We start from the raw sequence: 13052 nt of genomic DNA, 5'->3' as shown, positions 1-13052 counted from the left end.
CAAGCTCCATAAGGAAGTGAGCCACAGCAGATACTCCTCTCAATTTCCATCCATTGGCTGTCACCTGAGTACATAACCTTCCTTCTCCTTAAGTGACTGAAAGTGGAGAATAAAAGCTCAGAGCCACATGTTAGATAGGAAAATTAAGAGGGAGAATTACTTGGATAAAAATCACAGAGAAAAAATAGTACAAACAGAACCAGCACACAGCTCCATGCTCCTATCACAGGATGCTGCTTTCCCAGATTCTTTCCACAATTTACTGCTGAACTAAACTAGTAAAGCCTTCATTATATTTAGTTTCACAACACAAACTCTAGCCTCATTTCATACTGTTACAACAGACAAGAAGTCCTAGTGCTCATAGTTGTAAAATATGAAGTATCTTGGGTCACATCACGTCCTTATGTTTAAGGGCAGAAGTAATCCAGACATCTCCAACACCAAAAAGACTGTCAAGACACTCACTGAGCCACTTTTCAGAGTATGAAACCTTCCCTTTGATATTGGTCACAGCAGTGAGGTAAGGAAGAGTGTGGCAGTGGTTTCATACTACATGCAGAAGAGACATTTTGGTGTTGCATTCACCCTACCAGAACTCCAACTCTTCAAATAGTGCAGGACCTGACATCCACACTGGGAATTACCAGTTAAAAGCTAATTAGACCTAAGTTAGTTACAAGCTAATTAGATCCAAGCCTTTCTGTTCAACTGCAAAGACATTTTGGACTTCCAAGCCACCAAATCACTACGGTTCAGATCTAGTGGACAAGTTTCTGGTTGTGATCAGTTTGCAAAGAATACCCACTGGACCAAAGTTGCCTGCTACTTATCATAGGCATTTGAAATCAAGAGTTCTCTGTTTCTACAATGTCATCTGCACAAAACTTACCTCTTTGGGCAAAGATGTTAATTTGTTTCTATCAGCATTCAAATTGTTCAGCTTCTTTAGCTTTCCAATGCTCTTCGGCAATGACTGTGCCAACAAAAACAAAATAATATACAAACAATTCATAAATAAACAGAGTCAGGAAAAACCACTTAAATCACTTTTAAAATTAATTAACAGTCGATCCACTTTCAAAATTGCAGTGTAGTTAATCCTTATTACTGCCAGACTTTCCAAAGAAGATCCAAAGGTTTATATTGCAGAGCAAGTGTCTAGGAATGTCAGTTTCTAACACAAATTCACTCATTAATTATCTCTGCACTACAGTAACAGACACACAACAGCTGTGTACAGAATGCATGTACATAGGTGTATTATCCTACTTTACATTCCCAAATTTGCTTCTCAGTTAGCTATCCCCTAACTCAGGTGCTATGAATTGACTGTTGGAGAGGCATCTTCTTAACAGTCTTAAGCTTCTAAGTCAACCAAGTACCAACTGAGCTTAAGAAATGCTCAAACCTAGTTTATTTAAAGACAGTTACTTTCCAAGTGTCAGTGTCACATGAAGTTTCAAAATAATGGAAGGAAACACTATTCTGAGATTTTATTTTATTTGACCACACATCACATTTAACACCTGTCTAGAGCAGATCAGCAGAGCAAGGAGCAGTACAAGTTCTGCAATGCCCAGGGCTTCTATTCAGTTCCTGCAAGACTGATCCAGATAATGCACAGCAAAAACTGGCAATAATGCAATACAACACAAATCCCCCATCAAAACCACAACTCAGTAAGTGATACCTGCACTCCACATGCTCCAATTCTCTCACTGGTCATGAAAGACTCAGGAGTGAATATGTAATTGCTTAAGCATTTGAAGGGTGGATTGTTACTACACACAATGTGATCTCCACATTCACTTAACAGGTAAGAAATAAGATGCATTTAAAGAAAGTGCACTGCTTAGCAGCAGCAAGGGTGAGTAACCTAATGAGCCAAGTGATTCAGCACTTAACAGCAGCTCTTATTACCACCTGCCATTTGAGCAGCCATGACCATGCATACCTGCAGTTGGTTTTCTGTGAGAACTAGTTCAGTAAGGCTTTCACAGTCTCCAATGGAATCAGTTAGCTGAATGAGTTTGTTCTGATCAACCTTCAAAATGGACAGCCTCCGCAATTTTCCTGGACAGAAACAACAACGTGGATTTTTAGTCTAGTGTACCTTTAAATATGTACATTTTTACTGCTGCTGCAAAATTTGCAGAAATCTTCTAAAACAATGAATTATTTTTCTTAGGTAAAATAAAATAACCCAAGCACACTTCATTGAGTGCTTGCACTATTTCTGTACGTTTTAATACCACTGAATTCATACTCAATATAAATATTCATAGTCAACATTTAAGCATAATAAACTGTAATAAAGTTACAATCTGAAGGATATCTCATGGAAATATCAAGGATGTGTCAACCCAAATGCCTATAAACAAGTGAAAATTACCTGTCTGTTCCTCAATTATACAAGTTTATTAATAAAGGAATGTTCAGAAGATCACCTACACCTAATCAGCCACAGTGAGACTATCTTGCACTGAAGTGACAGCCCAAACCCAAACAGGATCAAGGTATCTTTGTCCTAACAGGAAACCTAATTAGTCAGACAGGAAACCCAAGTTTATTCTTTAGATGAGAAATCAAACTTCTCTTGAAGGTCACTTTCTCATGAAGAACAAAATACTGTTTCAGGGCAGAAAACTCAATTTGTTCTACTCCTTTGTATCAGAATGGTCTTTGGTGCAAAAGCTGACTCAGGCAGAGCACATAACAGAGAATTCAGGAGACAACACTAGGTGCTGATACCTCACTGCCATCCCTGTGTGGTCCAAAACAGCTGTAATAGTCCGGAGTACCAAATTCACTGACGATGCTAAATCATGAAGGGATGTCTGACACAGAAAGGTAGCAACCTAAACAGAAACCTGAGGTTTAGCACAGAGAAGTGCAGAGCTCTGCACCCAGAAAGAATAAACCTGTGCACCAGCACAGGCTGGGAAGTGAAATATACAGCTATACAAGAGCCCTGCTGGAAAGGACATGGATATTTATGGTGAGCACCAGGCTGAATAGAAAACAGCAGTGAGCGCTCATCAGAAACAAACACCAACTAGACTACATTAGAACTACAGCCAACAGATCAATGGAAGTTTCTGTATCCTATCAACCTGCAATTAGTGAAACCACACCTGTAAAATCATTCTCAGCTTCATGTGATGTCCTGTCTTCCCCCTCAACTCCCCTGTTCAAGTTATGGGGATCCAGTAGGAAGCTATCAGAACAGCCAGAGCACACATGAGCTGAGGCTGAAGGAGCTGGCTTTGTTGACTCCCACAAAGAGACAGCCAAGGAGGCGTCTGGGAGCTGCCCAGAGCCCCTGCAGGGCAGTTATGGACACGAGAGAGCCAAACTCTCCTCTGCAGGGGCAGGTGAGGCAGCAATGGCTGCAAACCACAGCGTGGGCGATCCCATCTGGACCCCAGGAGCAGCTTCCTCAGTGGGAGGTGGTGCAGCACGGGCACAGGCTGCCTGGGGGTGCTGGAGCTCCATCAGAGCTCTGGGGACTGAGGAGACACAGGCACAGCTGACTGAGCCACTGCTGCTGGTGAGAGCCCTGCTTCGAGAGCTCTGCAGATCCACCAGTCCCACCACGGATCCAGGGATCAGTTGGGCAATGCCCAGGAGCTGCCACAGAGACCAGCAAAGTTCTCTTCTGCCAACAAGCTCTGTCCAGCCAGGTGCATGGGCTGCTGCCTTTCAGAAGCTACAGCTCCATTTCTGATGCACAACAAATGGCACTGACCTCCATTTCTGATGGACAACAACGGTACTGGCCAGCACAGGTCAGCAGAGAGGGCTGCTACAACTCCCTGTCAAACACATATTAGGCAGCTGTAGGACCCACAATTTCCAGACCACTCCCACAAGTCAACTTCTAGAGAAACTTTTCTTAGTCTTATACAGAATATATAGGAAGGGGGAAGGTCTGACCACTCTTTTCTGAATGTTAAACAGTGTTAAACCATATTCACGAGTCCTCTTTCCCCTACATCTTTACTTTGGGGGGTCTTAAAAAAACAAAAGTCCTCCCAAGGAGAAGGCATACTCCTACAACTTTCCAGAAAAACAGCTGATGAGTAAAGGAAAAAAAAAATGCTTGTTCATCTACTTGTGACAAGTACGGCATGGGTAAAAAACATACACCTTAAAAAAAGGCACTGGTAATGCTTCAGGAAACATTCTTCAATTACTGAACCCAGTCTAAGGGGTCAGACACAGAAAGGTTGTAGTTTGAATCCTCAAGGCAAGGATTAATGCACTGCAAGGCAAAGAGTCTTCCACTAGGTTCAGTAGAGGATTAATCACATTATCTAGCTGAAGATAAATACACATCACCATTCAAAATTCAGTGTTTTTTGTAGTGATACTTTCAGTCAGTCTTATCACTTGACCCACAGCATGTTACAAGCTGAAATTTTACAGTGTTAAAGAGTTCTGACAGTGAAATTGATACAATGGGAATTGAAGGGACATATTAACATTTATGTTGTTGGGAGGTATCAAGTTAAGACTGAAAGAGGATTATGAGGGAATCGTTATGCAGACAATTAAAATGCAGCATTAATAGAGCATTTGTTACTCAGCAAAAGGAACAATAATCAACACGAGACAAGCTCATCTCTTGCACAAAAAGACTTTAAAAACCCAAATGACTTCCAGTTACAGTGGGTTAAATGGTTCTGTGTGATAGCATTCACTTTGGACTCACCAATGCCATCAGGTAAGACCTGAAGTAAATTCTGAGAAACAAGCAAGTCTGTTAAAGAAGTCAGACCACTAATTTCTTCAGGAAGGCATTCCAATTTATTTTCAGAAACATCCAGACAAAGCAGGTTTTTCAGGTTTCCTACTTCCTGCAATACAAGGAAAAAAATTTAAGTCATGCCCAAACACGTAAGAAAGCACTTTGAAAAATGTACCACCACAATGAAATTCCACAAAGAAAAACTATTATCTGCATGACCTCTTAATTGGCCATTCTTTGTATGACCTCTAAATGCAGAAAAAAAGTAAATATTTACACTTTACATATGATAAACTAACCAAGTGATTCAGTCACACTTTCTGATTTTAAATATTAAACTTGCTTTAGTAGTCAGGCAAGCTATGCTGAGCACACCCAGGCAAGCACCAGCCAAACCTGGAGTTTTCCTCAAGTAAAGACTGCAGAGCTGTTTTTTTCAGAATGGCAGATTATCAACCACCACCTAATTAAAGCCTACCCCTCCCAATCAACCCTAGGCAAATTAAGATTAGTCTCTCTTGGCTGCTACAGCAACATGCCATGACATCTAGGGATTTCACATCTGCACATCTCCCAACTACAACAAATGCAGAAATAAGAATTGGGGGTGTTGCTCTAGCAATTATGTTTGAACTGCCAAGTTATACTGCTATCACCTACTATTATTAATGACTAATTAAGTTTTTATCATGGCAATCCAACCATTAGACAGAGAAATACCTTTGTTAGCTATCAGAGCATCCCCCCATTCCCCACACAGACATCCCTATACATACCTGAGGACAGTTCTCATTTTAGTCATCCAAATCACCTTTCAGAGAAAAGACTGAGGAAGAAGTGCCTTTTACTTCTATATATATTAAGTTTTCACACAGCAATGGCCTTGATCCTAATTTACAAGATCAATTCTTTTACTTTTGAACTGTCTGCCCCTCAAAGAGGATCTTTCATTAAACACATACCCTTTATCCTATCCTACAAGTTCATCCTTTCAACTTTGGACAAAATACACAATAATGGCCAGTTTCAATAAAAATGGCTGCTAAAGTCACACTTCACCTTTTATGAGTGATCATCTCTACTTACTAAGCCAAGCCAACAAAAACAAAGTCAACTAAGCTCACTAAACTGTAACTGATTTACAAGACACACAGTTGACAACGAGATCCATGCAGCAAGTAACAGCAAACTGGAAGAGGAACAGAAGAAAACAGGTTTTGACTTGGCTATAAGGGAAAAAGAGGGAAGAGGAACCATCTCACATATTATAAGAATTTAGAGTGCTATAATCTTTAAATGCTAAGTTCCCTTATCCTGTGACTGATATCAGATGAGGGATTTGCCTGCACAAATCAAAACTTCTATTTATGGCAGCAGTTCCATTATTGTACTTCTAAACACCATGCTTAAATGGATGAAGATGACTACAAAAAATTTAAAAAAAAAAATCATTCTCAAAAACTTTTAAAACTGCAATTCAGACAGATACACAAGGTGAGGGTTAGCTCACACAACTAATGGCTTCCTGATCTTAGGGCAAGAACTATAAACAGAGGATGTGTCATCCTACAAACTGAACAATGTGCCTATTAGGAAACAATTCCTTTGTCAAAATGCTTAAAAGAAAATTTCTGACAACATACAGTATCATGGCCAATCCCTTGCAAAGGAATTTTTCAAGAGAAACTGCTTACACACCCAAAACCAAACCCAGGCAAAGCAGACTGAGAAAATATTCCATTTTAAAGCACTTCCCTGTAGGAATGAATGAAAATGTTTTCTTTCAAGAACATCTTCAAAACAGTAGCAGTAGAGCTCATTTTTACCTGAGGTATTTCAGCTAATTGGTTTCCATCCAACCAAAGGTCTTTAAGATTGAAAAGTGCACCAATTGTTTCTGGCTAAAACATAAAAAGCAGTAAAGTTAAGCAGCATAGGAGCTTCAAGTAAAAAAAAAAAATTGCCATCCCACAATTACAGTCTTGGTAAACCAATTCTTACTGCACTATTTAGAGGTACCTTGGTTAGAAGTAGCAAGGGAACTGTATTTGGGAACTCCATCATACAAATTAATTGCTACAGCTTAATAATCTACCATTCTTTCCTGGCATGCACTAACAAATTGCCTGCACACCCCGACCTACTGAAAATCCATCCAATATTTACCTGAATCACCTTTAGGAGATGACAGATATATTTTTGGTAGATCAATCTGCAACAATGTAGGACCTCTAGACCCTCAACAGTTTTGCCTCAGTCCCTACCCAAGGACTCCCGCTCTCACCCTGGAAATTTAAGTTCCATCTGTGCTTAGCCCATCCAGCTCCTGACACAAATCCACGTGGTCAATGTAACTGCAAGCACAGACAAGATTTTGTGTCCCTCCACTCCTCCTTATTTCCATAAAAAAAGTTGTGCTTCACTCTCATTTTCTAGAGATCAGCTGAGGTTTTTTGAGTAAAGTGATACTGTACTGAACAAGACTAAACAGATATGAAAGCACCAGCTCACTGTCAAAATTCATCTGTACCTATAAAAAGACTCTCCCTCCATGCATTTTTCTTTCCTCAGTTTTGGACATCCTACAAACTTTTTAATCTAAATTATGCATGAAACAAGACCAATGTGCAGTTTCAGTGGTGTGTTCTCTTACCAAATGATAAAGTTCATTGTTTCCTAAATCAAGTTCTTCTAGTCGCTGCAGCTGGGCAAGTGATCTGTGAGATGAGATAAATCAAAACAAAACCACATTAGACTAAAGCAACAGAAACCCCATGTATTTGAATAAGCTCATTTTACTGAAACTTGCATTTCAAATTACAATGTACTGTAGGCAGACAGTTATTTTACCAGGCACAGACTGTTTGCAGTACTATCTTACTGAAAAAAATAATTTGGTTTGTCAGTGTAACTGTATGACCTTGAAACTTAAAACTTAGTAGAGACAATGAAATAATTTTTTTTTTATTTTAACAGTAAGTCCCCAGGGTAGCAAATGCCACATACTTTAGTATAGTTAGTTAGATTCACTTTTAGGGGAGGTTTTTTTTTTTTTTTACAGTTTGCAACTGGATAAAAATTCCCCATAGTGATCACATAACTATGTGACTCGAGACTCAATGTCCATCATTGATCATCTCAACATGATCCATCAATTTCTGAAATACTTCTGCTTTTGAGACTGCAAACAGAGGGAAGCACAAAAGGATGGAAAAGAAGTTCAAAGCAACAGACAAGAGAGGGCCACCCTTCAAATCAGGCTCATAGAGCTCTTGCTTACTTTCCCCAAAGCTGCAGTAGCATGAAAACCAGAGAGAATTGCCAGCTACATTACTGGCAGTCAGGATTTTCATGGAGTAATAAAATTGTCAACGTTTTTGATAGCTTCATACTGACACTGCATGGCCAAGCTCAGCTAGCAATTCCTATCTTCTGACCACTGACAATTAAGTGTCTTGTGACTCACTGCTATGAACAGCCACAACCAAGGCACTTGGGTAGATTGACAGGAAAAAATTACCTCAAAGCAAATGGGGAAGAGATTCTGATTTTAAAGAGTTAAATCCTTTACAGTATCTCTTAGATAAACAAGCAGAACAGGAGTCACCAAAACTCTCACAAGAAGCAACCAGATAGTGAAGGAAGAAAGGAAGGAAATTCCTTCACTAGAGAAAGAAGCTGCTCCCAAGCAGACAAAAGGGATCCCCAAAGTAAAAGATACCATATTAGTCTAACAAAAGACCACCAGTTCCTCTGCCATAATACACACAGAGACATCTAGATAACTTTTCTCCAACAATCACAGTGGGTGAAGTCAGACTTGAGATATCAGCAGGCCTAGTTTGCTACCAAGGGTTTCACCTCCAGGTTTTTGAAGCTTTTGGCTACTCAGCCCTGAATACAAGCACTTATTTAAATGCTATAAAGGTCAAGAGTGAAAATCTCGGAGCTCTTACTGCTCTACTTTCACAGTTACAAAATTTCACCATGAGAACAACCCAAACCACCACTCCCACTGCAGATGAGCTTGTCCAATGCATGCAGGACATGTTTGGTGATGCTCTATGTCATACAGAATATTTTTTTATGGAAGAAATACACTCCATGCAGACTACAGGTTCCTGCTACTAATCAAGTACAACTAGAAGTAAACGATGTAAGTAAATGTTGCTAAAAGAAGGCTGTATCTCATGTATCTACCAAAGCCGTGTCAATTGGCTTTGAATATTTTTTCTAGTTGTCATTTCGTTTCATAATGTTAGCAGATTTTAAGAATAAGAACATTTTATGTTAATATAATGAAACATGTGCAATGTGACTTACTCAGGTAAATACGTCAGCAAATTTTCTCTCAGTTCCAGTGAAGCCAGGTTATAAAGACTAAAAAAAAAAAAAAAAAAAAAAAATTTAATACCAGTAATACCAGTTTACTTTTTATATTCCATATTCTATGAAGAAAAATGTGCATTCACACAGTTTAAAACAAGTTGCTATAAACTGATTTTTTGTTGTTTTGATTACACCAGATCATCTTGTGAAAGGCAGAATAGAAAGAATAAGTTTTTGCTTGTTTCTCTGTGATACTTCAACACATTAAAGCTAGAAGATAAACAGACAAAACAGAGATTTCCATTTGTTACAAGGTTTGTAGCTGCAAGCTACTAAACAGAGTATGCTATATTATATCTGAACTGCTTTTACTCACTGGCTTTCAGAATGTGGCATGGGCTACCAAAGCCAGAGAGCCCCAGGTAAGCCCGTCACTGTCCTAATGACAGAGTGCTCATTACTCTAAGTGACATTATGCTGCTAAGCGGCTCGCTTACTCCAGATCCCAGGCTTTTACTAGCATCACCATAGCAACATTCAGATTTCTCAGGGGTTTATTTATGACTAAATGGAACACAAGGAGTCAGACATTATCCCAACACTATAATCTGCTCTAATCCTCCGCCATCCCAGGGAAAAATGAAAATCAGATATGGTGACTGCAAGTAAGTTTTCCCTAACAGAAATATGTTCTGTCCTGGTGTGCAGGGAAGGGGGACAGTGTGCTAGGCCTTGAATAAAAACTAGATAAAAAACAAGAATTCCACTAAATTTAAAACAGATGTTAATTCTAAATTGTACACTTTAGGGAAAAAAGCCAAACAAGTCCATGCATTAAGACTACATAAAACTGAAATATTTTTCTCATCTCAAACAATACCAGTTTACCAAATTACAGAATAATTAGTTAGCCCCAGTAAAAAAACAGCTGATAATAAAACTTAAACCTAAAGAAAAAAAAAATAGAGAGAAATCTTCACATTGCAACTTCAGTAGTTATCTAAGCAGAGAAAAGCAACAGAATTGATTTAATGTTAGTTAAAAGGGAAAGAAAATTTTTCATGGATTGACTTTTGATGGTGTCTGAAAAACAAATCCTTATCTCATGCACCTGTTTCATACTGCATTCAAAAAAACAGTGAATGAAATCTCATGGCAGCTTTGATTACGGTCTCAGCAGCCCTTTCCAGCTTTTAAAATAAGCACATTTTACTCACTGGGTTCTGTATCCCTCCAGAAGTACAGTTTAAATATACCATACAGACAAAGATACTTTAGTAGAAGTCTATTACAAATTCAATTAAAAGATAAGTGAGAATATTTCTGCTACTGCCACTCAAAATCATTGACAGAAATAAGCAAGCCATCACTCCAACAACACAAGAGAATATTCACACATAAAAATTTTAACACTACAAAACACAAGTCAAGATGGGACAGGGTATCCAGAATCCTCAATGAGTCCAAACAAGTGGGAGAGGAAAGGGGTGATGAGAACCCTTCTCTCCAAAAGGAATGTGGGTCTGGTGTTGCTGGCATTGCCACCCACAGACTGCCGTTACACTCGTGTTCACAGGTTTTCTAGAAACCTCTTTCCACCTTCCTTTGAATGTTCCACTTTCTCTTCAATATTAGGTGAGGTCCATGATTCATTTTTATCAAGAGAATACAAAAAGTATGTGCACATCTCCAAGCTGCCTTGAAATCTTGTGTTTACGCATCACCCCACATCTACTTATCTCCCTCCCCATCACGCTGAAGCACTGATGAGTAAAATGGTGCAATCTCTTAATTTCTTTTCTTACCTCAGACACCACTTTGGCTGTGGCTGAACAGAAATCTTTGTCAGAAAAGCATATTCAACTGCAAGAACTCGGGAACCACCATGTTAACCAGATGCATCATATCATTAGACTGGGGCAGGCCAGTGAATCAGATCAAGAAACTGATCCTGCTTAAAAATAACCCCACAAGGAGAGTAGCACAGATCCTCAATCCAAAACAGAATAAATCCCCTTAAACACCTGGGCCAGTACAGCTGCCAAGAAGGTGCAAGGATGCAGTTGTGCTGCAGCACTGTGAGCACTCCCTGGCAGCTGTGCCCCTGTGAGTGCCCTGTGAGCATCTCTGCAGAGTGACTGTGGCCCACCACAGCCCCAGCCTAGGCTTTCTTCCTGTGGCATTCAGCCAGATTATGTTTTCATCTCTAAGGACACAGCTTTCTGAGGGAGAAATGCTTTATTTATTCTACAGCTACTCTCACCCAGAGCACGTTCACAACCCTAACTCTGCTCTGGAACAAAAGAAATGATAGTGCGCCACACTCCTTTATCCCTTCTACTTCTTCCAAGGTCTTGAGTCCTTGGAATATAAGCAGACCCCAATAAGCAAAATTAAGCTTCCCACCAACACAGAGATTTAAGCCCACAAAGTTTAAACCAGCAAAGCTGCATCATTAGAGTGAAATACCATGTTTAAGATGGATTCATTTCATAAAGAGGTCAGAAAATGAAAGGAAATTTCCCACTTATTATTCTTATATCATGACTAGTTACAGAAACGGCTCCCAGCAAACCTATGCGCTGCAACCTAAAATGTGACAGCTACTGTATAAAACAGCACCACATAAAAGACAGGCTGATGTACTGAAGCACTAATCTCCAGTATGTTAAAAAGCAGAGGTACAGCTGGTCCTTACACTTACCAACAGGGTCTTAACAAATTGTGTCTGTACTAACATTTTTCTGATTTTACGTTCTGTTGAGAAACACAATTTTGAGTCTTTTGCAAGAAAAAGTTGACATGACTTGGTATTTTTCAAATATCTTTTCTGATTTAGTAACACTCTCTCCAGAAAGTGCAATCCTTCCTTTTCTCAGCTACAAATAACTATTTTTCACAATATACTAAATGAAATAATTACTTTTTTCCCTATGTCCTTAATTTTACAGGTGCACTGCCAGTCCAGTATTTCTAAAGTCCATGAATAGAGCTAAAGCAAGCCATACCTTATTGATTTCAGAATCTTCCCCTAATTCCAATCTCTATCTTGTAGGGAAATATCAGTCATGGGAAGTTACCATAAAACACAAAGGCAATAGCAATCTAATTTACTCAGACTAAAGAGACCCATCAGCAGCTGTTCACCAACTGCATTTAGAAATGCAAACTCACCACAGAGCATTGCAGGCTGCTTTCCAATGAACAGTCCTTACTCCCCAAAACAAAAAATCCAACAGAAAATGCACAAGCAAATGTAATTTATCTTCTAAAGGAGAAAAAAGAAAAACCAAAACAACAACAGCAAAAAGAGGAAAAAAAAACCAACAAAAAACAAACATACAAAAAAAAACATTGTCAGAAGGGATTATTTCACCGCAGTTGAAAAAAGTATTAATATTGTAATAATTCTCACTATAAAAGCTACCACACAGACCTTAAACACTGAGTGCGTGTGTGAAATTACTGAGCACGAGGAAACAGACAAACCAAGCAGAGGATGAAGGTAACTAAAATAATTACAAGTTTTCCATCTCAGCATTCTTTACAACTTCCAGTGTAAGGCTGGAACCAGGTTGAATTTAAAGGTACAACATGGCTAAAAGTGTCAGTTTCACTATAAACCAGATATACTCGTTCAGCAATCTACCTACAGTAACTGTAAATATTGGTATTCATTGTGTGAGCGAAATCAATCACTGAGAACAAAACTAAGAGCAACCAAGTAGACAAAAATGCTGAAGTGTTTTTTCCTGATCGTTCCAGTCAGGTTTTGAAAGAGAAACGTGCAATTCAACACAATCTACAGACAGGGAATACCACAAATATTCCTTCATCAACTGCAGCAGTCTACTCTAAAACAAAAAATAGACTAGAATCATCCACTAAAACCAGAAACAAAGCCTGTTGCTCTTTTTCTTCCAAAGCAAGTCAGTTTGGACTGATTACAAGGGGATTATCAGCACCACCA

The 13052-nt window shown here is 39.1% G+C and overlaps 1 protein-coding gene across 1 annotated transcript in view; it reads right to left on the bottom strand.

Moving 5' to 3' along the window:
- The window catches only part of LRRC1 (leucine rich repeat containing 1), a 69072-nt gene that overhangs the window by 13258 nt on the left and 42762 nt on the right, over nt 1–13052 (bottom strand). The window contains exons 5-10 of the mRNA XM_054280224.1: nt 9077–9133; nt 7407–7470; nt 6580–6654; nt 4718–4862; nt 1958–2076; nt 893–976 (exon numbers count right to left, since the gene is read on the bottom strand). Coding sequence (XP_054136199.1) covers nt 893–976; nt 1958–2076; nt 4718–4862; nt 6580–6654; nt 7407–7470; nt 9077–9133 — 544 coding nt within the window. The remainder of the gene's footprint in view (nt 1–892; nt 977–1957; nt 2077–4717; nt 4863–6579; nt 6655–7406; nt 7471–9076; nt 9134–13052) is intronic.

Source organism: Melozone crissalis, unplaced genomic scaffold, assembly GCF_028551555.1.
Source record: "Melozone crissalis strain CALT ecotype California unplaced genomic scaffold, PUWL_Pcris_2 ptg000027l_1, whole genome shotgun sequence".
Taxonomy (NCBI): domain Eukaryota; kingdom Metazoa; phylum Chordata; class Aves; order Passeriformes; family Passerellidae; genus Melozone; species Melozone crissalis.
Note: the sequence above shows the minus strand (reverse complement) of the source record. Positions and strands in the feature narration are given on the sequence as shown.